Raw genomic sequence first — 27,183 nt, forward strand, 5'->3', positions numbered from 1 at the left:
TCATTCAACACTCTGGGATGTTGAACACTACTTTGAAAAAGCCCTGAAGGTATCAAGGACACAGAATGCACTCTGGGTGGGTGACTTCAATGTCCATCACCAAGAGTTGCTTGGTAGCACCACTACTGATCGAATTGGCCGAGTCCTGAAGGACATATCTGTAATGAGTTCTTTATATTGTCTGATACAACATAAATGAGATGCATGGAGTCTAGTTATGCTGAAGATCTCGAACAGGTTTATCACAGCTAAACTATTATTTACAGTACAGAGCAAACCATTTACAAGACCTTACTCTAGGTGTTCCTGACTCTGCCTGTAATGGACCCACATTTGTCTTAGCAAAACGCTTCCTTTTTAAGTACCTGTAGAAGCTTTTACAGTCTGGTTTTATGCTTTTTGTTAGCTTACATTCATAATCTATTCTCAGTTTCTTTGTCCTCCTCTGCTGCATTCTAAAACCTTCCCAATCCTCAGGTTTACTACTATTTCTGGCAACTTTATAGGCCTTTTCTTTTAATCTTATACAATCCTTAACTTCCTTTGTTATCCACAGTTGACTGCCTTTACTTTTGGGGTTTTTGTGCCTTGAAGAAATGTATAGTTATTGTATACTATGTGCTAATTCTTTAAAGACTATCCATTGCCTATGTACTGTCATACCTTTTAATGTATTTTCCCAATCCACCTCAGCCAATTTGCCCCTCATACCTTCATAATTTCCTTTGTTCAAATTTAACACCTTGGCTTCAGATTGAACTACCTCAGTTTCAAACACAACGTAAAATTCTTTCATATTATGGTCATTCATCCCTAAAAGTTATTTTACAAGAAGATTATTAATTAGCCCTTTCTCATTACATATAACTAGATCTAAAATAACCTGTTCTCGAGTCGGTTCCTCAACATACTGCTCTGGAAAACCATCCCTTACACACTCCAGAAACCCATCCTCCACAGCATTAGTGCTCATTAGGTTTACCCAATCTATATGAAGATTCGCATCACCATTATTATTGCAATACCCATGCCACCTGCTTCTCTAATCTCCTGATTAATGCTCTGCCCCACATTACCACTATAAACAACTCTTACCAATGTTTGCTGCTTCTTGCTGTTTCTTAGCTCCACCCAAACAGATTCCACATTTTATTCTTCAGATCTGAGATCCTCCCTTACTAATGTACTGATCCCATCCCTTATCAGTACCACACCACCTCCTTTTCCTTTTTGCCTGTCCTTCCTAAATGTCGAATATCCTTGAATATTCAGTTCCCAGTCTTGGTCACCCTATAGCCACATTTCCGTTATGGCAATTAGATCATTACTTTTACCTCTATTTGGATCTTTAAATCATCAACCTTGCTGCAAATGCTGCATGCATTCAGGTCGAGTGCCCTTAGCCTTGTCTTCTTGACATTATTCTTCATTTTAAGCCTTTTTGATGCTCATCTTTGTTTTGCCTGCCTTCTAATGTCACTTGCTACTTTTCTACCTCCTGTTACCAGCTTTACTTCCTTCCAATTTGAGCTACCCCTCAGGTTCCCATCCCCCTGACAAGCTAGTTTAAACCCTCCCAAACAGCACTGGCAAATTTCCCTGCGGGGTTATCAGTTCCGGTCCTGTTAAGGTGTAGCCTGTCCATCTTGTACATGTCCCACCTGCCCCAGTGCCAATGCCTCAGAAATCTGATGCACTCCCTCCTACATCAATTTTCCAGCCACGTGTTCAATTGATCAACCCTCCTATTCCCATGCTGACTAGCACATGGCACTGGGAGTAATCCTGAGATTACTACTTTGGAGGTCCTGCTTTTTAATTTCCTTCCTAACTCCCTAAAATCTGCTTTCAGGACCTCATCCCTCTTCCTACCTATGCCATTGATACCAATGTGGATCACGACCTCTGGTTTTTCACCCTCCCCCAGAATAACGTCCTGCAGCCGCTCCATTCCATCCTTGACCCTGGCACCGGGGAGACAACACACCATCCTGGAGTCACGTTTACTGCCGCAGAAACGCCCGTCCGATCCCTTGACTATCGAATCCCCTATCACTATTGCTCTTCCATTCTTCTTCCTCCCTTCCTTTGCAGCTGAGCCACCAGTGGTGCCACAGACTTTACTCTGGCTGCACTCCCCCGAGGAACCATCGCTCTGACCAGTATCCAAAATGGAAAACTGATTAGCAAGCAAGATAGACTCGGGACCCCTGTATCACCTGCCTGGTGGTCACCCAGTCCCTCTCTGCCTGCATGCTTGTAACCTGCAGTGTGACCACCTCCCTAAACATGCTATCCACGCAGTCCTCTGCCTCATGGATGCACAACAGTGACTCCAGCTGCCACTCAAGTTCCGAAACCCAGAGCTCAAGCTTCTGCAGCCGGTGACACTTCCTGCAGATTTGTTCGTCTAGGGCACAGTGACTTCGCACATCCCGTAGGATGTACATTCCACTTGGCCAAGCTGACCTGACATAACGTAACTTTAAAAACTTATTACAATGAGAAGTAAAATAACTTACCAGTTACTCACCAATCAACTTCCCCTGTACCAGAGAGAGGCAGGTACTGAAGGCTGAGAAAAGGTAGAAGAAAGAAAGGAGCCCCTCCCTCACGCACTAAACTACCACTTTACACTCTGTGCACTCAAATTTATTTTCTTCTTAATTTATAGTTCCCCTCCTTCCCGAACTCCCTCAATTACCAAACTCCCTTCTGAACACCCTATGCCTTCCAGCAGCAGAGTCCCCTGAATTTATACTCAAAACAATGCTGTGTCAGCTCTGCTACAGCTCAGAAACAAGTTTAAGCTGGCTACCTAATTAACTATCTACAGATACTCTCAAGAGTGTTAGTATACCCCTGTGCAAGAAACCTAACTTACCTCTTAACTGAAACAGGAATTTCAATTAATTGCTAGATGTAAATAAAACAAAAACTAGTCTTGAGAAATTAACCCTCAAAATTCACTCACTTATCAAACTCCCTTCTTCACACTCACTGCAGAGGAAAATCAGGAGTAAGTGACGGTTGGTGAGCATAAGGTTAACAGGGGAATGGGACTTAGAGTAGAATGGGACATGGACAACAGAGATATATTGTGCCTTGCGAAAGGCTGAAATCATGCTGCTGGCAAGGAAAGCATTGGAATAATTGAGTCCAGAGGTAACAAAGGCATGGATCGGCATTTCATATAACCATGGAACCAAAGAAAAGTTACGGCACAGAAAGTGGAGCAAGGTAAGTGTGGAGGTGGGCAATATGGAAAAATTGGTAGAGCTTGTATCTCCAAGGGACAAGCGTTCTACTTGCCAAAAGACAGCCATGGACAACAAAAGAGGTAAGGAATAACAAAGCTAAAAGAAAAAGTATACAAAAGTACAAAAAAAGCACAGATCTTGGCAACTGGGAGAGATACAAAGAACAAAATGTCACAGAACAGATAAAAAGAGCTACAAAAAGGGATTATGAAAGGAAAAGTGCAAGGGATATCAAAATAAATACAAAAAATTTAGAATTATATTAGGGAAAAGAGGGCGGCGAGAAACAATGCAGGCCCCTTGAAAACTGATAATGGTGATATTTCCTTATTTTCCTTAATTGCTAGATATAAACAAAACAAAAACTAGTCTTGAGATTAACCCTCAAAGAAATGGCAGACATGTTGAATATTTACTTTGTGTCAATATTTACAGTAGAGGAAGAGGTCAGCATGCCAGTTAGTCCAAGGAAATTAATATTGAATCAGGAACATGGATTCACCAAAATTAATGTAAGCAAAGTAACTGTAGAAGAAAATAACGACACTGAAGTGTGACAAATCCCCAGAGTTTTAAAGGAAGTAGGTGAAAACATTGCAGATGCCCTAACTATAACCTTCCACATCAACCCCACTATTTAAAGAAAGGAGAAAGGTTGAACCAGGGAGTTAGAGACCAGTTAACCTAACACCTGTTGTCAGGAAATTACTGGAGTCTATAATCAAGGATAGAGTGACTGACCAACTTGAAAATGTTCAGCTGATCAGAGAGAGCTAGCATCGATTTGTCAACAGTAGGTCAAGCCTGATGAACCTGATTGAATTTTTTTTTGAAAAAGTGGAAAGGGACTGTGGATGTAACTTATATGGACTTCCAAAAGACATTTGACAAATTCCCTCATAAGAAACTGTTAGCTGAAGTTGAGGCTCATGGCACTGAAGGCAAATTATTACCCAGTTAGAGAACTGGCTGAGTGGCAGGAGACAGAGAGCAAGAATAATGGGAATGTATTCCAATTGGCAGGATGTGACTTGTGGTGTCCCACAGGGATCTGTGATGGGGCCTCAACTATTCACCATATTTATTAATGACTTATGATGGGATAGAGACATATCTAATTTTAACGATGACACAAAAATAAATGGCATTGTATGAAGTGTAGATGGAAGTGTAAAATTACAGATATTGATAGACTAAGTAAATGAGCAAAAACTGAGGCAATGGATTTCAATGTAGACAAACATAGAAAATAGGAGCAGGAGTAGGCCATTCGACAAGTATGAGTTCATCCACTTTGGAGATTAAAAAAGGATAGAACAGATTGCTTTCTAAATGGTGAAAGCTAGAAACAGTGGAGGTTGAAACAGACTTAGGCGTCCATGGAAAGATTCAATTCAAAATGAAAAGGCACATGAAATACTGGAATGCATGGGGATAGAAGTTATGCCAAAGCTATACAAAGTCCTAGTTAGGCCACACCTGCAGTACTGTGACACAACCTAGGAAGGATATATTGGCCTTGGAGGGAATGCAGTGTAGATTTACCAGCATGATACCTGGACTCCAAGGGTTTAACTAGGAGGTGAGATTACACGAACTAGGCTTGTATTCCCTGGAATTTAGAAGGATAAAGGGTAATTTGATTGAAGTGTGCAAGATATGGAGAACAGATAGGGTATATAGGGAGAAACTATTTCTGCTGGTTGGACAGTCTCGGACTAGGGGACATAATCTAAAAGTTAGAGCCAAATCTTTCAGGAGTGAAGTTAGGAAACACTTCTCCAGACAAAGGATAGTGGAAGTTTGGAACTCTCTTCTGCAAATGGCAGTTAATGCTCGCTCAATTGTTAATTTTAAATCTGAGATGGATATATTTTTGTTAGCCAAAAGTATTAATGGATATGGGACAAAGGCAGGTATGTGGAGGTAGGGCACAGATCAACCATGATCTCATTGAATGGTAGAACCGGCTCAAGGAGCTAAACAGCCTACTCCTGGACCTATATAGAAAGAGCAGGGAAGTGGGACTGATTAGACAGGTCTTTCAAAGTGTGGGCACAGGTAATGGGTCAAATGTCTTCCTTCTGTGCTGTAAGATTCTATACTGCAGTGGTGCAAACAGGTGGGTTTGGTGCTGGCCAAGGTATAGGCTTAAAGCTCAGTTCAAGATCAAATAATTTACTGAGGTTATGCATTATTGAGCTCAGTTTGAGGAAGGTGGCAGTGGAGGGCGGGGAAGCAGATGCACAATGGGAGTTTTTTTTTTGCAGGAACCAAAATTGACGGCTTTGGTCTTCTTGATGTTGAGGTGAGGTGAGCTTTAGTATCCAGGACTTGATATCAGTTGACTACTTGGAAATGTGAGGACTACAATGAGACAGATATGAGTTATAAAAATTAAGACAATACCACAGTAGTAGAACACATGAGAGGTGGTTGACAAGTATGGAACAGTCAAATTGGATAATGAGGGAGCACATTCTACAGTCATAGTTACCAAAAAATTAATCGGTAACTTTGACGAGGGCAGTCTCAGTGCTATGGGCAGGACACAAACTGGATGGAGTGTTGCTAGTTGACAATGATAAGTTTGAGAATTTGCAGGAGGTAGTAGTTTATAGACAGGCCTGCAGTTGGAAAGGACTAGGGATCAGAATTGGATTTTTTTAGGCCTCGCTGATAGCCACAGTCTTCAAAAGGTTGGAGGTAAAGTCTGAAGACAGGGAGATACAGATGATGTCAGAGTATTTGACTGAACAAGGGTCACTGTATGATGAGGAACCAAGTCTCAGGGGTTGAAGGCACAGGAAGAGGGTCTCAAACAAAATTAATCTGATAAAGGCTTGGTACTGATGGGGAGGTGTAAAAAGTGGTATGTAGTTGGGGAGTGTAGGTGGAGAGTTGCTGAGAGAGCCAAGCGAATGGTCTCAACCTTTGAGACAAAGAAATCCATAAGTTCCCTGATATTGTACAAAATCCTTGAGGATGAGCAGTTATTTGGTGCAGAGACGGAGTAAGGAAAGAAAAAAAAAATTTCAGTCGGATGCTGCCCGAGGACATGGGAGGGTAGTATACAAAAGAGATCCTGGAAGCAGAGTTGGAGAAATGGGTGGGTTGCCATAAGATTTGGTGATAAATGGAGGTGAATTAGCCAGGGAAGTAAGGGGACAACTGTAAAATAAAACACACAATGAAAACCATGCCATGATGATTAGACAAAACAATATGGTATAATATATAGCTGGGCAGGGCAGCTTCAGTTAACGGGAATGCGCCATCATCTGAAAGTCAAGTTTCTGTAAGACCTAGGTTGTCAGTGAATTAATTCAGTAGGTGGTCTTGGGATAACGAATGCCTTATATGCCTCATTTGAAAGGCGACATGGAGTGCAGACCAGTGTTAACGGTATGTTAATTATTTTGTTAAAGATATACCGGTGAAGGGTATTGTTTAATTAAGGACTTAGAGCCGATATAAAAGAGAGCCTGCTGGGACACAGGAAGGGAGTGGAAGACAGAGATATGTAATGCTGCATTCTGTGAATAAACCAACTATCAAGAAAAGGATCTTTGTCTAGCTTCATTCTTCACCATTTGGCTTGGATCTGAATAACAACCAGCGGAGGAGAAAGAAAGAATGAAGAAATTGGAGGTGTTTCTTTTCGGAGAGGGTGACGGATGGGCTTAATGATGAGATAGGAGAATAAGGTATCTTTAGAAGCACCAGTGATGGGAGCTGCCATGCAGGGAACAAAGAATGCCAAAGCAAAGAAAAGGCTCGCCCATAGTCCCATTCAGCCAGGGTGCAATTCAGAGACAGCAGGAAATAAGAAAATAGATGGCAAAACAAGTGGTGGAGACAAGTTGATCAAAACATAAAACAAAAACGGGACAGCAAAGGTTCTTTGCATGGGTGGCATATCAACTGGATGGCTTATGCATTTCTACATATATCTTTGATAGAGCATGTTGTAGATATCAAACAAGGTTCAAGGCCTGCTGGTGATTCAAGGAAATCAGAACTGGTGGTGGTAACGGATATCTGACAGTAAAGAGAAAAAAGAATCTAGTATCTGGTGATGATTGAAGAGATTTCAAGTTTGAAGTTGTTTCAGATTGAATGATACCAGAGTCTCAAAATATGGTTACGTTAAAAATCGTGACATTCAGTAATTAGACAGACATCTAAATACTCTTGGATATATGCTACTCTAATGAGGTTTACACAGAACTTTACAATATAAAATGACATTCGGTAATTGATGAGTGCACTTTAAAAAAAACAAATATTTTGAAAGAATATTCATGGAATGTAGCATCAAACTACAACTATAAAATTCAACAGCTAAGCAAAGACTGTCCAGGAATATATTGTTATTATGAGACACAAATTAGAAAAAGGTTGCAAGAGAGGAATGAGCCACATTGTTGGATTGGGCAAACAGATACTCCATTACAGAAGTCAAAAAAAATACACAACTGACAAACTAATTATTTAAAAACAGAAATGAATATATGGCAAATTTTCTTGATTTTTAAAATAATCCACAACTAATTCTGAAAAAACTACCAAAATGAATATTCTAGATTAGAAATGATTACCATAATAACATTATCTCCAGAACAGTATTCAACAATATTTTTCAACAGCTTTTCATCGATTCAAAATATCTGCCAGTCGCCCCAACACTTCCTTCTAACATTTTAGTATGATCTTTAACAACTATTCAATTCACCAACTTAATTTTACCAAGCTATCTGCAAATATCAGTTACAATAGGCTGGATTTTAAAGCCCCTCCACCATCAGGAACGGTGGGGGGGGTGGGTGGGGGGCGGGTAGGGCAGGAATATTGTGATATACCGGGGGTGGACGGCAGTGGGACAGTGCATGGCTAGTTTTTTTTTTTAATTCAGTTTTGTGAAACTTTAACTTACCTGGCCCTTTAAATTTTAAATGTGCATTGAGGGTTATAAGCCATTTAAAAATGCGGCACAGATGCTGTTGCTGGCGACAGTTCGCCTAGGGGGGGTTGGGGGCGGGCACCACAGCCATGCAAATGAGCCCCCGCATTTAAAATCACGGCAGCTCCGTGACGTGGTGACTGTGCGGGTGGGCTGCATTTTTTTTTAGTCTGCCTCCTACTTCAGTGGCAGAGGCTTAAAATGCCCAATATGTCTGCAGGCACACAAAATCCATCCATTGCCACAAATTAGCCAGAATTCCCTACACACAGCAAATTCAGAGACCAGCACTTGTGCTTACTTATTCCAAAGAAACATTTCAACATCCTTGATCAACAGTCACAATGACAGCAAAAACCATAAACTATGGGTATTGTTTTTGAATAGCTTTTTGTGTCTTACTTAAATGCTGGAGAAAAGAAAAGGTTGAGACCTCATTTAGCCAAGAATTTCAAATGGTTTGAATGAACTGAAGCTTCATTCTAAAAACCAAATTAATAGAGACACTTACAGTACTCCATTCAATATCCTAACATATTCACTTTAACTGATTTCACATGCAGTTATCACATCTGCAATTGGTATTTAACTTTAATATAAGATGGCTTTTTCTTTACACCAATATTTTTACAATAGATTTTCACCTCTCTTACACAATGTACTTTTAACCTCAGGAACTGTGAAGTACTGTATTAGCTATAGAATTTGCAAGATGTGCGGTTATCCTACAACCAAAAGAAATGTATATGAACGGATGCGAAATTGATCTGCACCATCTATTCAAATGCTTTTTTGAAGCTTAAAATAGTCATGTTCTCATCAATTCTTCCCAAGATCAACGACTACATACTGCAGCCTATAATGCCTTAATTGTCTGGCTTTAGAACTCCAGAAGTTTATTTTATCTGCAGATGTTTTTTTGCCAAAGGAAAAATGGGAAAAATATTTTGACCCCAGGCTCTCAGCAATAATAAAAAGGAACAGTAAAAAAAAAATTGATAACGTGAGCATGCCAACAATAATATAGAGCCTTTAAAAATAGTAAAGCATCCCAAAGTGCTTCACAGGAGTGTAATCAGACTAAAAGATTGACGAGTCAAAGACAGACATTGTTACAGGTGCTTGGCCAAAGAGGTAGGTGTTAAGGAGCGACAGGTATAGAGGTGCAGAGTTTTAGATGAAGGCATGGCAGGCAATGATGCAGCATAGGAAGTTGGGGATGCGCAAAAAAGCCAGAAACACCAGTTGGGTTTACTTCCATATCAATGCAATATTAATCTCGGATGTGAATTATTTGCTTAATTGCAGAACCTCTCACCAGTATGCTTGGCTGCGTACATTAATCTGCGCAGCTGACCAGGTTAAGAGTGCTGGAGAATTTCTTTGTACATAACCAGCTGAGTTGCATTTATAATCATACTGTTGTACCATCCAAAAATCTCAATATATCAATTTTTTAAGTCTGGATCATCTTGCAATAATTAACACCTGACTCTCCAAGTCATCATTACCAAGCCTTTTATATGGTGATGCTGAAAATAAATGCGACAAGGTGGCAAACTGTGTTGTGCATTTTCTGGCATAACCCAAATAATGAGGGTTTACTTTGCCATCTTGCCATTATGCTTTCATTCTTTCAAAAGTGAACAAGATTCTCACAATTCAATCAGTATCTTTTCATGGGTAAGGAGGCCGTACAAATTAGCTGCTTAGCTAATAAACAAAAATATTGCATGCTCCACAGTTAGATTCACCCAAATGTTTTCCATTTACTCTGGTTAAATGGGTCATTAGCTGCTTGAAAAAAAACCATGAAAGGAACATTTTTTTTTAAAGGCATGTTGATTTTGGGTCATTCCAGATAACGAATTTATATTGAGTACCACTGCATACAGTAAAATTAATCTACACCACCATTTTGTGTGCAGGTCTTGAATTTCAAGTTGTACCTCCTCTTCCTCACCATAAAAAGAAAATGTGATGTGTGGAATTTGCAAGTTTACGAACATATGAATTAGGAACAGGAGTAGGCCACTCGGCCCAACGAGCCTGCTCCGCCATTCAATAAGTTCATGGCGGAACTGATTATTCCACATTTCCACCTACCCCTGATAACCTTTCACCCGCTTGCTCATCAAGAATCTATCTACTTCTGCCTTCAAAATATTCAAAGACTCCCCTTCCAACACCTTTTGAGGAAGAGAATTCTAAAGACTCACCACCCTCAGAAAAAATTTCTCATCTCTGTCTTAAATGGGTGACCCCTTATTTTTAAACAGTGACTCCTAGTTCTAGATTCTCCCACAAGGGGAAACATTCTTTGCACATCCACCCAGTCAAGACCCCTCAGGATCTTACATGTTTCAATCAAGTCACCTCTTACTCTTCTAAATTCCAGCGGATACAAGCCTAGCCTGTCCAATCTTTCCTCATAAGACCGCCCGCCCATTCCAGGTATTAAGTCTAGTAAACCTTCTCTGTACTGCCTCCAACACATTTACATCCTTCCTTAAATAAGGAGACCAATACTGTACACAGTACTCCAGATGTGGTCTCACCAATGCCCTGTATAGTTTGCCACCTTGTCGCATTTCTTTTCAGTATCACCATATAAAAGGCTTGGTAATAACCTCCCTACTTTTGTATTCAATTCCCCTCACGATAAACCATAACTTTCGATTAGCTTTACTAATTACATTCTTTACCTGCATATTAACCTTTTGCGATTCATGCACTAGGACACCCAGATCCCTCTGCATCTCAGAGCTCTGCAATCTCTCACCATTTAGATAATATTCTTTTTTATTCTTACTGCCAAAGTGGACAATTTCCCACTTTCCCACATTATACTCCATTTGCCAGGTCTTTGCCGACTCACTTAACCTATCTATATCCCTTTGTAGCCTCCTTATGTCCTCTTCACAAGTTACTTTCCTACCTATCTTTGTGCCACCAGCAAATTTAGCAACCATACCATAGGCCCCTTCATCTAAGTAATTTATTTAAATTGTAAAAAGTTGAGGCCCCAGCACAGATCCCTGCGGCACACCACTCGTTACATCATGCCAATCGGAAAATTACCCATTTATGCCTACTGTTTCCTGTTAGCTAGCCAATCTTCTATCCATGCCAATATGTTATCCCCTACACCATGAGCTTTTATTTTCTGTAATAACCTTTGATGTGGCACCTTATCAAATGCCTTCTGGAAATCTAAGTACACTACATCAAGTTCCCCTTTATCCACAGCACATGTAACTCCCTCAAAGAACTCCAATAAATAGGTTAAACATGATTCCCCTTTCACAAAGCCATGTTGACTCTGCCTGTTACCTTGAATTTTTCTAAATGCCCTGTTATAACATCTTTAATAATAGATTCTAACATTTTCCCCAAGACTGATGTTAAGCTAACGGGCCTGTAGTTTCCATCTTTCTGTCTCCCTTCCTTTTTGAATAAAGGAGTTACATTCACTATTTTCCAATCTAAAAGAACCTTCCCAAATCTAGGGAATTTTGGAAAATTAAAACTAATGCATCAACTATCTCACTAGCCACTTCTTTTAGCACCCCAGGATGAAGTACATCAGGACCCGGGGACTTGTCAGCCGCAGCTCCAACAATTTGTTCAGTACCACTTCTCTGGTGATTGTAATTTTCTTGTGTTCCTCCCTCCCTTCCATTTCCTGACGTACAGCTAATACTGGGATGTCAATAGTGAAAACCAATGCAAAATACCTGTTCAATTCATCTGCCATCTCCTTATTATCCATTATTAGTTCCCCAGACTCACTCTCTATAGGACCAATGCTCACTTTGTTAACTCTTTTCTTTTTTAAATATCTGTAGAAACTCTTACTATCTGTCTTTATATTTCTAGCTAGCTTTCTCTCGTACTCTAATTTTACCTTCCTCATCAATCTTTTAGTCATTCTTTGCTGTTTTTTATATTCTGTCCAATCTTCTGACCTGCCTCCCACCTTGTGCAACTTTGATACTATCTTTAACTGTTTTAGTTAACCACGGATGGCAGGTTCCACCCTTGGAATTTTTCTTTCTCGTTAAAACGTATCTATTCTGTGTATTCTGAAATAGCCCCTTAAATGTCTGGCACTGCATCTCGATTGACCTATCCCTTAATCTAATTTGCCAGTTCACTTTAGCTAGCTCTCCTATCATGCCCTCATAATTGCCCTTATTTATGTTTAAAATACTAGTCTTGGACCCACTCCTCTCTCCCTCATGATTGAATTTTACATTCAGTTTATTAGGATCGCTGCTACCTAGGGGTGCCTTAACTATGAGGTCATTAATTTAATCCTATCTCATTGCACATTACCAGATCCAATATGGCCTGCTCTATAGTCAGCTACAGAACATATTGTTCCAAGAAATTATCCCGAATACATTCTATGTACTCCTCATCTGATTTTTCCCAGTCTATATGTCGGTTAAAACCCTCCATAATTATTGCTATACCTTTCTGACAAGCTGTCATTATTTCTTCCTTTATACCCCGTCCTTCTTTGGCCTCCTTGTCTCGGGAGACAATGGGTAAGCGCCTGGAGGTGGTCAGTGGTTTGTGGAGCAGCGCCTGGAGTGGCTATAAAGGCCAATACTAGAGTGACAGACTCTTCCACAGGTGCTGCTGAATAAATTGGTTGTCGGGGCTGTTACACAGTTGGCTCTCCCCTTGCGCTTCTGTCTTTTTTCTTGCCAACTGCTAAGTCTCTTCGACTCGCCACACTTTAGCCCTGCCATATACCCCGTCCTACAGTGTGGTTAATGTTAGGTGGCCTGTACACCACTCCCACAAATGACTTCTTGCCTTTATGATTTCTCATCTCTAACCCAACTGCTTCTACATCCTGATTTGAAGAACACCAATACCAACCATAAAAACTAACTAGAATACTACAACATGGAAACATTCACATATAACTACAACACACAAGCTTTCTACTTCTCCTTTGTATTCTACAGTTTCCCTTTATAGAGTCCTAAGATTCATTAAAGTATATTTCTTTCGTGGCACTATAATCATGATCATACTTACATTCTGTGTACTGTTGCAGCTGAGCAAACTCTGCTGGACTTAGGATAACCCACGTTCCATCACTCATTTTCTAAAAATCCACTTAGACTGAATTGTTATTCATGAAGAGAGTACGACAAATCCCAAAGTAAAGTACTTCTAGAAAAATATGGTCCCAGAAGACATAGCCTCTTGTTTTCAAATGGACAGAAGGACTTCGTTGATGCTTTGTTTACTCTCGCTGGTGTGGTTTACATTTGCTTTTAATTTGGGCAACCACGCTTCTCTTCACAAGGAAGCTGCTCATCAATCGTTCTTAATTTCTGCTGATTAACTGTGCTTAGATTCTCCCTTTAATTATTTCATTAACGAGATTCGAGTAAAATCCATTCATATTTTTGAAGGGTAAATCACACAAGTTTGTTCAAATCTGCAAAAGCATAAAAAGAGTACAATGAGTTTGCAAGGAAATAAACACAAACTGAAATAATTTCACAATATTTTATAGCAAGTTATGTTGTGCAAGGCTCATTTAATTTCAGAAGTGTGGGGTTTTCTTTAAATTATCAAAATTCATTACCTACTTCTCTGATAAAGAATGCTGCTAACCAGGACAAAACAAAGTTAGTACATTAGATACAAATTTTTAAGGTGCTTTAACGAATTGAACAAAGAGTAAATAAAAACAGGAAATGCTGGAAATAGTCAGCAGGTCTGACAGCATCTGTGGAGACAGAAAAACATTTTAGGTCAATGACCTTTCATCAGAAGATCAGGAAGGATGTAATTACACTGTTTCTAGTTTCCTTGGGCTTGTTCCATTTTAAGTAAGGCCATAGGAATTTCTAATGGAAAAAGCTAACAGGAAATGAATGCAGTTGCAATTATTTTTAAATTTGTGCCATATGTAATATCAAATCTAACAAAATAGAATGCATGACTTTAAAGTAAGGATTAAATTAATTCTGTGTACCCTGATTTAATTTTTTCCTACTTAAACTCTGCTTCATCTGAAGAGTACAGTTGTCTTGACTCTCTGCGAGCAACATCACAAGACATTAAATGGCAGTATTTCTTTTTTAGAGATACAGCACTAAAACAGGCCCTTCGGCCCACCGAGTCTGTGCCGACCATCAACCACCCATTTATACTAATCCTACATTAATCCCATATTCCTACCACATCTTCCCTCAATTCCCCTACCACCTACCTATACTAGGGGCAATTTATAACAGCCAATTTACCTATCAACCTGCAAGTCTTTGGCTGTGGGAGGAAACCGGGGCACCTGGCAGAAACCCACACAGTCACAGGGAGAACTTGCAAACTCCGCACAGGCAGTACCCAGAATCGAACCCGGGTCGCTGGAGCTGTGAGGCTGCGGTGCTAACCACTGCGCCACTGTGCCCCCCCATATAATAAAATTTTTAAAAAAGGCAAGACTGGCATTTTTCTTCAAAATATCCTGCTTTTGGTTTGGAGACTCCAAAGTAGTAGAGGAAGGGAGAGGCATAGGATACAGGTGAACAAGAGATTATGTCGATGAGCACTCCAAATAATAGTGACTGATTTTGCTCATGCTTATAACTGTGGTTGAAAATCTCAATAAAGCCAGTGGTTTTGCTCCTTTAGGTTCATGGGTAATGTCATACTGGGCCCCACCTGCCAAGAATGAGGCACATTAAGTTCACCACATGGACATTAAACTTCAAATTGTTGCTGGGAAGAAAAGAGGGTCCATTACAAGGAATTGCCAGACCCTTAGCCAGAAAGATATTTTTGCATATTAGCAGAAAGTGTTGGAACAAACAAACTAGTCCCTGCTCCCAATACACAGAGCAAACGTGGTCAGACCAGTTTAGTCACATGACTAACTGGCTGTTGCAGAGTTTTGAACTGAGAGTTAAATTGGAGAAACAGTGTTTGAAGATAGAAAGCTCCTGGCTTCTGGATTGAGAATATCTTTCTCCTGTCTGCTCCCATCACTTTCTCACCAGGTTTGGAATCCATTGAACACACATGAACCCCAAGAGAGAAAAGTCTCCTACAGTGAACAAGGTTTAAGAAGAATACTGGTCCCCAATGAAAAGCAAGAATTACCTACAAAGGACTCTACAGTGTGCTTGAAGCACAGTAACAAGAAACCCTTCAGATATTGCCTCAAACCTCTCCACTTTATTTTTCTTCTGCCCTTTTCTGTCCCTATCTGCATGCATGTATCACGTATGCATGCTAGCGTGGGCACGTCGTGCATCCGTAGACGTTAACCGAATTAGAGTTTAAGTTGAATAAATTTCACTTTCCTTATTTAAACCCAAGCAAGCCTGTGTGCGCTCATTTCTTTGTCTTATAATTGGAAAGCAGTGAACAAGGATTCGCCGAGGGGTAGCTCAAAACACGGTATGTTTAAAATTAAACCCTGTTACAGTAAGACCAGGTGAAGGCTGAAAGCGAACCCCTAGACCTCTTTCTCACCTGGTCGTAACAGTAAGAACAAGCATCATTTTGGCTTGCAGACCACCTGGACACAATTCAATAATTAAATCAATGACTTTCTTCCCCATTGACTACTCAGGTACAGAGGGAAAAATAACTACTTTCCCTTCTGCCCCTTTACCTAAGACTGCAGCTTAAAACGATTGGGTGAACAAACAGACATAAGACAGGATAATAAAAACAAAATACTGCGGATGCTGGAAATCTGAAATAAAAATAAGAAATGCTGGAAGCACTCAGCAGGTCTGGCAGCTTCTGTGGAGAGATAAGCAGAGTTAACGTTTCAGGTCAGTGACCCTTCTTCAGATATGAGACAGGAAACTGACTACAGAAATTGAAGAAACCAAGGAACATATCAGCAGACAAATGAACAGATTGAGAAAAGTAGGAAAGCAGGTCTCAGCTTTAATACAGCCAGTTTAATACAAGGGTTTTGTACTTTCTATTAATCTTCCAATGGGTGGATAAGAAACCAACTGATGAAACTTTTCAAAATATAGCACTTTCATGCAACTTAGCTTCCTATTGCACTGGACTATAATGTTGCATAACGACTTATTTTAAAACCTCTTCAGTCTTTGCCTACAAGGATTGGTTCACAAAGGATCTTTACAGTGAGAAAAAAGAAAAAAAATTGCAATAAGCTTCTTGTATTGCTCTTCAGCTGCTGAATTGCATAGAGCAGGTCTCGTGGAGATCATGGCAGAATCAAGGTAAACTTGTTGTATATCTGTAGACCAGCAACCCCACAGAATTATTTTGCTTGACCTCTTTTTTTAACAAAAAAAAAAACAGCTTCTAGTTCTCTAGTACCAATAAATGCACTGACTAGCAAGGCCAGCACTGTATTTTGGTAGCAATATTGTGATACACCATCATGCCAATAATTATACTAATCAACTATGTGGTGACATTCATTTGCACAGGTGCACTAGACAAACTGCCATGGGCGATCTGTATTTCTACACCTTATAGTGTGAATCCCACAATAGAGTCAGCTTAAAGGAAGACCAGCTGCAGTAACCACACTTAAATGTAGTCTAGGAAGCTTGCTCATCTAGAATTCATGCTGGGAGTATTTTAAGGTTCTAATACAATTGCGGCTTTCAGAGGCACATCATTCACTGGGGCAGCAACAAATCAAAGCTATTTGTTAGCACAATTGCTAAGGTCCTATCAAATTCACGGCCGCCAAAAATGCATCACGGACTGTGAAATCACGGGTCCTCCATGAAATCAGCCATTTTGTGAACTCAGTGCATTTTATTCATTGACACAAGGCTCATCTTGCTGATTGTTGGGCATGATGTGAACATCGTTCATTTTACTGATTGGTAGATGAGGGAGGGCTTCGGGTGCAGTTTTGAGAGAAACAGTCTCAAGCATTAGCAGACAGTTGAGAATGCCAGAAACAGCAAATCAAAAACGGCCACAACCATTACTGCAGCACATCGACTGAAAGAAGTTGGACGCCATATTCTGTATGCCAATGGTGGAATACTGTTTGTACAAGATGCAATGTTTCGCTGGATCACATATGGCGGGCAACAGTTCAGCGCCACTTAAGAGTCCGAAAGCCATCACAGCAGAAAGAGAGCATCTAACACTGTACTGCTAGAAAACATGCAAAAAAAAGGAATGATTTCATCTCTTTTTAAGAAGTCGTTGACAAAGAGCCAGAAAATCTTCAGTTGGTTACAATGAAACTAGTGGATGCTTTTGCAGGTGCCAACATACCATTGGAAAACTTGATCACCTAAAGCTGCGGGTATTCATTCAATGTAATGTGCAAAATGGCTGTTGTTTGCCAAGTGCAAATAAACTACGACAGGACTACCTACTAAACGGTAGGTGAGATGACGTCTCAGATTACCGCATGCGAGTCTTTGAAATTACTTGTGATGAGTGCACCGATGAGCAACACAACTATGTGCTGCATCTTTTGTTTCATTTTATGTCTGGTAAGGCTGCAAGATGTACAAACAAGAGTGTTCGCAGACTGTGTCCACTTCAAAGCTGTTAATTACACCACAGTTTCCCAAGCAATAATCAATATCATTTCAAAATACAGTGCAGATTTCAACAAAGTGTTGGCTTTTGTTTGTGACAATGCAACTTACTTGACAAAATCTTTCAAATCCATACTCCAAGGTGTAATGCCTAATGTTGTCCATATTACATTTAATGCACATATAATTTCTTAGTGAGCTGTGGAAAAGTAAGTTTAGTAAAGCCGACAAACTGGTCAGCTACATTAAAAAGATGTTCAAACACTGCCCTAACTGCAAGCTTCAATACAAGCAACGCATTGCAAATGCAGCTGAAATCAGGGAATAAAACTTCGCCCTTCCTCCACAGGTAGTAATTACGCGTTGGAATTCTTGGTTTCAGGCAGTACAATATCATGCAACTCACCTGAAATATTACTCAGACTTCATCTCAGAACAGCTCACACTGACACCAAAAACACAGGTTTTAATAGACAGTGCAACCCTTCTAAACGATGCTGAGCTTAATGAGCAGGTTCAGTTTGTTGCCAAAAATACTACATGACTGATGGAATTAATCACTTGGTTTGAATCTCAACATGTCAAAATCCACAATGCTTACAAGAAAGTAATGGATGTAACGTTTTGGGCTGAAGCACAGTCAAACGAACAATATTCTGATTACACTGAATTAAATACCTATGCTCAACAGGTGTTTTCTTGCATGGCAAAGAAGCTCAAATAACATTACTGCTACAGGGAAGAGTCAAGTGGTGAAGAAAAAGCAGCTGAGGTTTTAACAACCTTCTGCAGGGTTCCTGAAAGCTGTGCGTATCTTTGACCCTGCACAAACGCACCGGCTGATGGTGGATTTAAACTCATTTGATGAGTTTCCTGGCTTTGACAAAAACTGTAGGCTGGAGATTCCTGCTTAGAAAAGCATTGCAAAAGAAGCAGATTGTACTTTGCCTGTGCTGCAGTTTTGGAACTCTGTAGAATGCAGAATCCATCACCACGCAAGGCTAGCACGACACTGTCTGACCATTCCAACAAACTCTGTGGATGTGGAGAGAGCTGTGTCTAAACACGGACAAGTGTTCACAAAGCAAAGACAGGAAGAAAGAGACAGTTGCAGGTTGCTCCATTATCAGATTCAACTACTGACTTCAGTGAGTAAAACATGTGACCAGTTTAAAGTCAGCTTTTTAACAATAATTTTTGAGCATACAATAAATGCCATTTCACAAAATCGTTAGTGCAGGTGGTCATTTGGCCCATCGTGTCCACACCGGCTCTCCGAAAGAGCAATTTACTCAGTTCCTTCTCTCTGGAACCCTGCACATTCTTCCTTTTCATATAACAGTCTAATTCCCTTTTGAATGTTTCAATTGAACCCGCCTCCACCACAGTCTCAGGCAGTGCATTCTAGACCTTAACCACTCTCTGCATGAAAAGTTTTTCCTCATGTCATTTTTGCTTTTCTTATCAAATACTTAAAATCTGTGCCCTATTGTTCTCGATCCTCTCACAAGGGCAAACAGTTTCTCTCTATCTCAGCTGTCCAGCCACTTATGATTTTGAATACCTCTATTAAATCTCCTCCCAGCTTCTCTTCTCCAAAAAAAAAAAACCAGCCCCAACTTCTCCAATCTATCTTCATAACTGAAGTTCCTCATCCCTGGAACCATTCTCGTGAATCGTTTCTGTACTCTCTCCAATGCCCTCATGTCTTTCCTAAAGTGTGGTGCCCAGGACTGGACGCAATACTCCAGTGGAGGCTGAACTAGTGTTTTATACAAGTTCAACATAACCTCCATGCTCTTGTATTCTACGCCCCTATTAATAAAGCCCAAGATACTGTATGCTTTATTAACCGCTCTCTCAACCTGCCCTGCCATCTTCAATGATTTATGCACATATACACCCAAGTCTCTCTGCTCCTGCATCTCCTTTAGAATTGTACCCTTTATCTTATATTGTCTCTCCATATTTTTCCTACCAAAACAAATCACGTCACATTTCTGTGCATTGAACTTCATCTGCCACCTGTCTGCCCATTCCACCAACTTGTCTATGTCCTTTTGGAGTTCTACACTATCTTCCTCACAGTTCACAATGCTTCCAAGTTTCATATCATCTGCAAACTTTGAAATTGTGCCCTTTACACCAATGTCTAGGTCATTAATATATATCAGGAAAAGCAAGGGTCCCAACACTGGTCTCTGGGGAACTCCACTGCAAACCTTCCTCCAGCCTGAAAAACATCAATTAACCACTACTCTGTTTCCTGTCAGTTAATTCCATATCCTTGTTGCTACCATCCCTTTCATTCCATGAACTGCAAGTTTGCTCATAAGTCTATTGTGTGGCACTGTATCAAACACCTTTTTAAATTCCATGTCCACCACATAAACAGTATTGCCTTCATCAACCCTCTCTGTTACATCCTCAAAAAACTCCAGCAAGTTAGTTCAACATAATTTTGACTTAAGAAATCCTGACTTTCCCTAACTAACCCACATTTGTCCATATGACTATTAATTTTGTCCCAAATTATTTTTTCTAGAAGTTTCCTCGCCACCGAAGTTAAACTGACTTGAAACCAGAAACTCCCTGGTCTTTTTTTAAATAGATCTTTTTCAGGGTTTGTTGTGACACTGTGAAATTTATGATTTAAATACATAAAATTTATGTTTGTTAAAATGCTGTGACTATAAAATTTGTAAAATTTTACCATTAATTTGGTAGGGCCTAATCATTGGTGAAACAATAGTGTGTAACAAATTGTCTCGAGAGTAGATGTAATGTTGTCTCTTGGGACAGGATGAGTGAAAAGGATCTAGCCCTATATTTCAAGCATTTTTGTTATTTTCTATTTGACTATTTCAGAATGAAGGGGCAGAGTAGGGCTAGAATACCAATTACATGGTATGTTATACATTACCAATCACCTGCGGCACTGCTCATGGATTTTTTAATTCATTCATGGGATGTGGGAAATGCTGGCAAGACACCCAGGATTTATTGCATCTCCCTAATTGCCCTAAAGGTGGTGGTGAGCTACCTTCTTGAATTGCTGCAGTCCATGTGGTGTAGGTACAGTTACAGTGCTGTTAGGGAGGGAGTTCCAGGATTTTGACCCAGCGACAGTGAACTTGAATGCGGTGGTGTTCCCATGCATCGACAGCCCTTATATAAAAACAAGAAATGCTGGAACCACTCAGCAGGTCTGGCAGCATCTGTGGAAAGAGAAGCAGAGTTAACGTTTCGGGTCAGTGACCCTTCTGGTCACTGACCCGAAACGTTAACTCTGCTTCTTCTTCCACAGATGCTGCTAGACCTGCTGAGTGGTTCCAGCATTTCTTGTTTTTAATTTCAGATTTCCAGCATCTGCAGTATTTTGCATCTACAGCCCTTGTTCTTCTAGGTAGTAGAGGTTGCAAGTTTAGACAGTGCTGTCGAAGGAGCCTTGGTGAGCTGCTGCAGTGCATTTTGTAGATGATACACACTGCTGCCATGGTGCACTGGTAATGGAGGAAGTGAATGTTTCAGATGGTGGAGGTGGTGCCAATCAAGCAGGCTGCTTTGTCCTGGATGGTGTCAAAGCTGCACTCATCTAGGCACATGGAGACTATTCCATCATACTCCTGACTTATGCCTTGTAGATGGTGGAAAGGCTTTGGGGAGTCAGGAGGTGGATCAGTTGCTACTGATCGGCTGTGCCTAGCATGTTACCACTGAACTAGAAGTACTTTCTCCATCCAACTACAAAGCCTTCTTTTCACTTGGTGAGCACATGTTGTGCCATTTCTGATATTTTAGTTAATTTCCCCATTTCTATTCTTTAGCAGTGTGATAACTAGATTCACTACATATTTATTTTCTTAAGCCATAAGATTCAAAAGAAAATTATTTAAAGTTGTTAGTCAACTAGCTGCTATGCATATGCGCAGGGAATCAACTGGTCCATTTACATACGCATTGGAGGGGTCATAACTTCAAACATTTGTACCAGAGGGATGTGTACTGAAGATAACAAAGAGGCTCCGAACATTTGAGTCAGGCAGCTGGGTGGGGCTATGGAGGAGAATGTTCAAAAGTTAAAATTTTCACAAACCCAGCATGGTATACTGTGCTGTCTGGTAAAATAAAAGGGATTAGTTGTTATAACCTAGCTTATGCACAAGATTGAGATTTATCTTTATTTGTTACATAATGAAAATTGTATTTTAGGGTTATACGATAAGAGTGGACAAGGAATTCTCCTGGAAGCTGCATCAGCGCAATGCTTTTGCTCCAATTTGACTGGATAGAAATTTTTGAGATTGTGCAATAGAATTTTTATATTGGGAAATGTGATAGAGGAGAAAGACACTGCAGAATACACTTGGTGAATAACAAAAACAGAACACTGCCAACTGGAAAGGAAACAGGGTATCAAAAGATTAACTAAAAAGGAAAGAAAATTGTCCAATAGCTTGTCCTACATGGCAGTCTACACAAACACATCCAAAACAACAAAGGGAAAGTAAAATAATGATACATCATTTTGACGCAATTCAAAGAGTTATGGGGAGAAGCTGGATCTGTGGTGCCTGTTCTTTTCTTAAGGCACTAAATGACTTCTTAAAAGTTGGGGGGGAAAAAACCCAAAAACAAACAAAAAAAAAACAAAAAAAAAAATCGGGTCCTAGATGTGCACTGACACTTCTAACAGGAAGTGCACCAGATGCCATCTTGGCATATAGTTTGTGCGTGTGCACACAACAATCACCTGCAGCATGCAGAGCAGGTGGATTATGATGTCAATGTATAATACTCATTTGATGCCAGCAGTGCCATTTTCCATGCTCCAGCCTATCTCTTCTCAACCTCCCACAGTTGAACACACATTTAATGGCATAAAGGACCCTCCATCAGTGTTACATAATGGGGGCACTAACTATTTACGGGATAGTTGCTAAATTATTTCTTCTGGCTGCTGGTGGAATTCTATACAATTCCTATACTTTTCCAAAGTTTCAATAGTCTACAGGAAGTGATCTGACTGATCCTGAAGCATTGTTTAGGTGGTTTAAAGGCTTGTGCAGAAACAGTTGCTTCCAGGCATGGGTGGCCTATTAGGCCTTTCCCCTGGAATTGAACATGTTGGAAGAATGTAAAGAGGCCACGCAGAGCAGGACAAGTTGCTATGAAAGTGCTTCCATTATTTAAAATTTTTTTTAAGGGCTTCTGTTAAAGCCGAAAGGATTCCATGGATGTGTTTTTTGTCAAAACTAGGTTCACCGTGGAGACACTTGAGATATTGTTTAAAAGCCACTTTGCTGGAAGTCATGGGCTTTGGGCTCAGTAAACAGAACCCTTGGTCACCTGGGGAAAAGTGGTTACAGAGAAGCCACATGTCAAAGCTTATGGTGGTCAGGCGGTCGACTCTCTCTTTGGGCTTTGAACATTGGTTTCAGTTTAGTTGGGGTGTGAACTGCTTGAAGACAGTTGGTGTTTTCCTGCCAGGGAATAAAAGAAACAACCCAACTCACCACCTTCTCTACCTCTGAAGAAAACCTGCAAAGATCCAGTGTGGGAGAGTTAAAATCCTTGGTGCTGCACAGCTCGAGAAGCTGGAAGAAAATCCTGCGATTCAGCTGTATGCTGGCAGAAAATCCTGATGCCACATTTCTCCTTGAAAGCCTACTAAAATAATTCTCGATGTCTCCAGAACCAACTGCTTCTGAAATGATCCCAGTGACCCGTCTCTGTATAACCGGATGCCAGACCTAAAAAAGGGACATCTGGCATCCTTTCATATCTTCTCTTTTTTTTCCCCCATCAAGGATTATCAAGTATTTGGCCAAAGTAGTCCTTTTTGTCACAGACCTCTGCAGTGAATTTCTGTATTTTTTCGTGTGTGTGAGTGAGAGAGAGAGAGAGAGGGATTGTAATTGGGGAATTTAAAAAGAGAACTTTCACATTTCAATCTGTGGCTTAATGCTTTGCTTCATTACTGGTTAAGTCTAGTTTCATAATAAACTGATAATTTTGTTGTTTATTAAAGAAGCCTGGTTGGCATTTTTTATTTTGGGATAAAAAAGAGAGTTTATGATTGGCTGTAACGGTAACCGGGTAAACATTTAAATATATGTTGTGACATGTGGTGAAGTGGAACTAGAAAAGACAGTGCATTCCTCCCACCTTGGTCGTAACAAAGTTGATTGAGGAGGAAGGAGGAGTAGAAGCAGGAGGAGAAGGGTTCTCAGCATGGGGCTAAATCTGCCCCGGGCCTTTAGAGAGAAATTCTCTTACTTGAACTTCAATGACAATGAATACATGAGACATTTTCACTTCACTAAGAGGTTGTCACAAACAGAGAAAGCTTTATCTCATTCCCTCTGACCAGAGACATGCAGGTGGAGTGAGCACAAGGCTTTGCTAGGATTGCAGGCTTCCTACGGTACAGGGTGACACTAACTGAAATCTACCAACTGCTGCAGCCACAACTGCAACCTCAAAGCAGGGCAAGGACCGGAACTGCCTGTGGCTGTTAAGGTGACTGTGGCTATGAACTTTTATGCATCTGGCTCCTTCCAGGCTGCTACTGGAGAGATCTCGCAGTTTGCAACACATTGCGGCATAAGGGAGGTCACTGAGGCTGTCTATACAAACAAACAGAGAAAGCTTTATCTCATTCCCTCTTACCAGAGACAAGCAGGCGGAGCGAGCACAAGGCTTTGCTAGGATTGCAGGCTTCCTTCGGTGCAGGGTGACATTGACTGCATGCACTTTGCTTTGCATGTGCCTCATGTCAAATCTGCCATTTTCCTGAACTGAAAAGGAATCCACTCCCTCAATGGACTGCTCTAGAGGAGCCCTGCAGTACTCAGCTATTTGGGTATTCAAGATTTTTGGTAGTATGCTGCATTCTATACAACCTGACTATTATGATGGAACAGTCCCTGCAACCATCCATCAGATCAGAAGTTCAGGAGTGGGAGGAGGAAGTGTAACTGGAAATGGAGGAAGAGGAAGAAGGGAGAATATAACATACACAGCCCCTTTTTGCCTGGGCTCTACGTGATTACATCATTCATGAGCGATACCAGTAACCACAACCACATCCACCCATTCATTCACAGTCTCAGGCTCCTCACCTTTCCTTGACAACTGACCATCACATGATCCACTTTCTGACAACACAAAATAAAAACCACCAGAAAATGCACATTCCAATTTTATAAATTAAATCAAGACATAATGCATACAAAAATAAAACTGTCACCCTTGTCCATTCCTTAGTGCATAGTCTTTGGGCCTTTGCCTATCCTTGTGCTCTTATGAAGTTCTTCCTCACTGGCTAAAGCATGGGTGGTGGATGGCTGCTGACTTTCAATTGAGACTGCAGATGGCCTTAGAGGGTGACCCCAAGCAGCTCTGGGTCTAGGAGATCTTTTTTCAGACTATGCCATCTCAGCCAGGGCTGACTAGCTGACTAGCTGACAGGCAACAGCAAGGGCACTGGCGGAGTGGGAGCACAAATGCTGTCATCCTGAAACAGGTCAACAGGTTCATACTCCATGGAACTACGCCCACTCTCCCTAAGTGGCACCTCAGCAATCCTAATATCTATTGGAGAACAGATTAATGAACTGCTGTGACACACTGGAATGCCCTTTGAACATTGGCATCCACAGCCATGATGGCAGCTGTCTGAGCTTCCACTGCAGCACTCAGGCCTTTGGTGGAAGCTGTTTGTGCTGCAATACAACCTAAGACATTGACCATCAGATGCTGCATCATAGTGGGTTCCACAGGTGCGCTGATGGAGACGACCACCCGATCCATATTGGAAAGGATGGGATCCAAGCTTTGCACAGAGTCCTGTGCCAAGTTGTTGCTGGACTCCTCCATCCTCCCAACATTTGAGCACAGGTTTTTTGGCACAGTTTCCAGTGCATCAAGCATTTGGATGTGTACACCAGTGAGTCTTCTTATGAAGCCTGGCCCATCAAATTCCTCACCCAAGTCCTCTGCAGCCGAGCTAGTATGCAACCTCACCCTCGCTGCTGAGCTGGCCTGTGCATTATCCTCCCCCCCCCCCCCCCCCCCGCCTACAACTACTGTTGTAGTGAGAGGAGAGGAGAAAGTACATATGTGCTTATAACCTCTACAGCTGCGCACTCAGAAAAGAGAGAGGGATGAGGGAGAAGTGAGATGAGAGGAGGAGTATTAGATCTGGGGATACCCTTATCAATCACTTCAGCACTGCCAGTGCCTATGGCGTCATTAATGCACCTTCCTATAATGGCCTACACTCTCTCCTCCGCGTGTGCTCAAACCTGCAGGTGTGCTTGTCCTCCTTGCAGTTAGCGCACTACCAGAAGCAGCAGGACCTAACCTCCTGCAAGGGGAAAAACTGTCAGTGAGTCTCATGCAATATATTAGGATGATATGGATGTTATGATTGATAGCTGTCAGTGTATGCAAGCTGAGAGTTGTGGGTGTGCAGCTTGCAACAGTGCTAAGTGTGAGGGTAAGGCAAATCATATCAACTTTTGGGTTGCGCCCTGATTGTTAGATTGCTCATAGGTGCATGATTGGGATGTAGCAAATTGAGCAGTGCATGAAGCTATTGATGCAGTTAGTAGGATATGCCATTTGAAGATGAAGTTATTCACCTTGACAACTTGTGAGAGATTATTGAACTTCTTCCTACACTGCATCCATGTCCTACAAACAACAATGCTGGCATGGACATCCACCAGTACTTTTCCCAATGCCTCCTGCCCCACATGGATTTGCCTGCTCAGCCATTACTCAAAATATCACAGCACTAACTCGGTTTTGAAAAAGGTCCCACTACTTGTTGCAGCCAGAATGCACCTCCCTTTTAAGAGGCGTAGGCTGCCTTTAAGTAGCGCCTTTGTGCAGTACATTGCAGTAAAGGTTTGTCACTATGTAACATGCACATTATAAAGGCATTGCTTACTTTATAACTATTTTAAGAGCCGAATTATGGAGACCGTTCCTGAAAGATTAAATTTATGGAGACTAGGGACGAATGAAACAAAGATTGTAAAGAGCAGCATGAAGAGGATTTAAAATGCAATGAAGATGGCATGGAGATGGACTGCTAGCTATCATAAGAAATGGTTCAGGACAATTCCCTAGGTTCAAAGGTCATACTGGAGGAGCCAATACCAGAGATGAATGGGACATCCGAGGTATGAAGATGAGGCAGCATTAATACCAGTTGTCAGTTATTACAATCCATCTACCACTTAAACTGCTGACTTAGCAGTAATGTTTAGTTAAGGTATCTGCCTAAACTTTGATTTTCACTGTTGCATTCCTAAATTATATTGGATAACCTATTTAAAAAAGGGAAAAACATTTGTATGAGTATAATGATCCACTTTTACGGCAAATGTACTTTTATATCACAGCCGGT

General features: G+C 40.9%; 1 protein-coding gene across 9 annotated transcripts in view; it reads right to left on the bottom strand.

Annotated features, from left to right (window-relative positions):
• The window catches only part of LOC137372189 (diacylglycerol kinase beta-like), a 636,709-nt gene that overhangs the window by 563,464 nt on the left and 46,062 nt on the right, over positions 1 to 27,183 (bottom strand). For all 9 annotated transcript variants that reach the window (XM_068035767.1, XM_068035770.1, XM_068035771.1 and 6 more), the window contains exon 2: positions 13,279 to 13,687. In XM_068035767.1, coding sequence (XP_067891868.1) covers positions 13,279 to 13,345 — 67 coding nt within the window. In that variant the 5' untranslated portion in view covers positions 13,346 to 13,687. The remainder of the gene's footprint in view (positions 1 to 13,278; positions 13,688 to 27,183) is intronic.

Source organism: Heterodontus francisci, chromosome 7 (assembly GCF_036365525.1).
Source record: "Heterodontus francisci isolate sHetFra1 chromosome 7, sHetFra1.hap1, whole genome shotgun sequence".
Taxonomy (NCBI): domain Eukaryota; kingdom Metazoa; phylum Chordata; class Chondrichthyes; order Heterodontiformes; family Heterodontidae; genus Heterodontus; species Heterodontus francisci.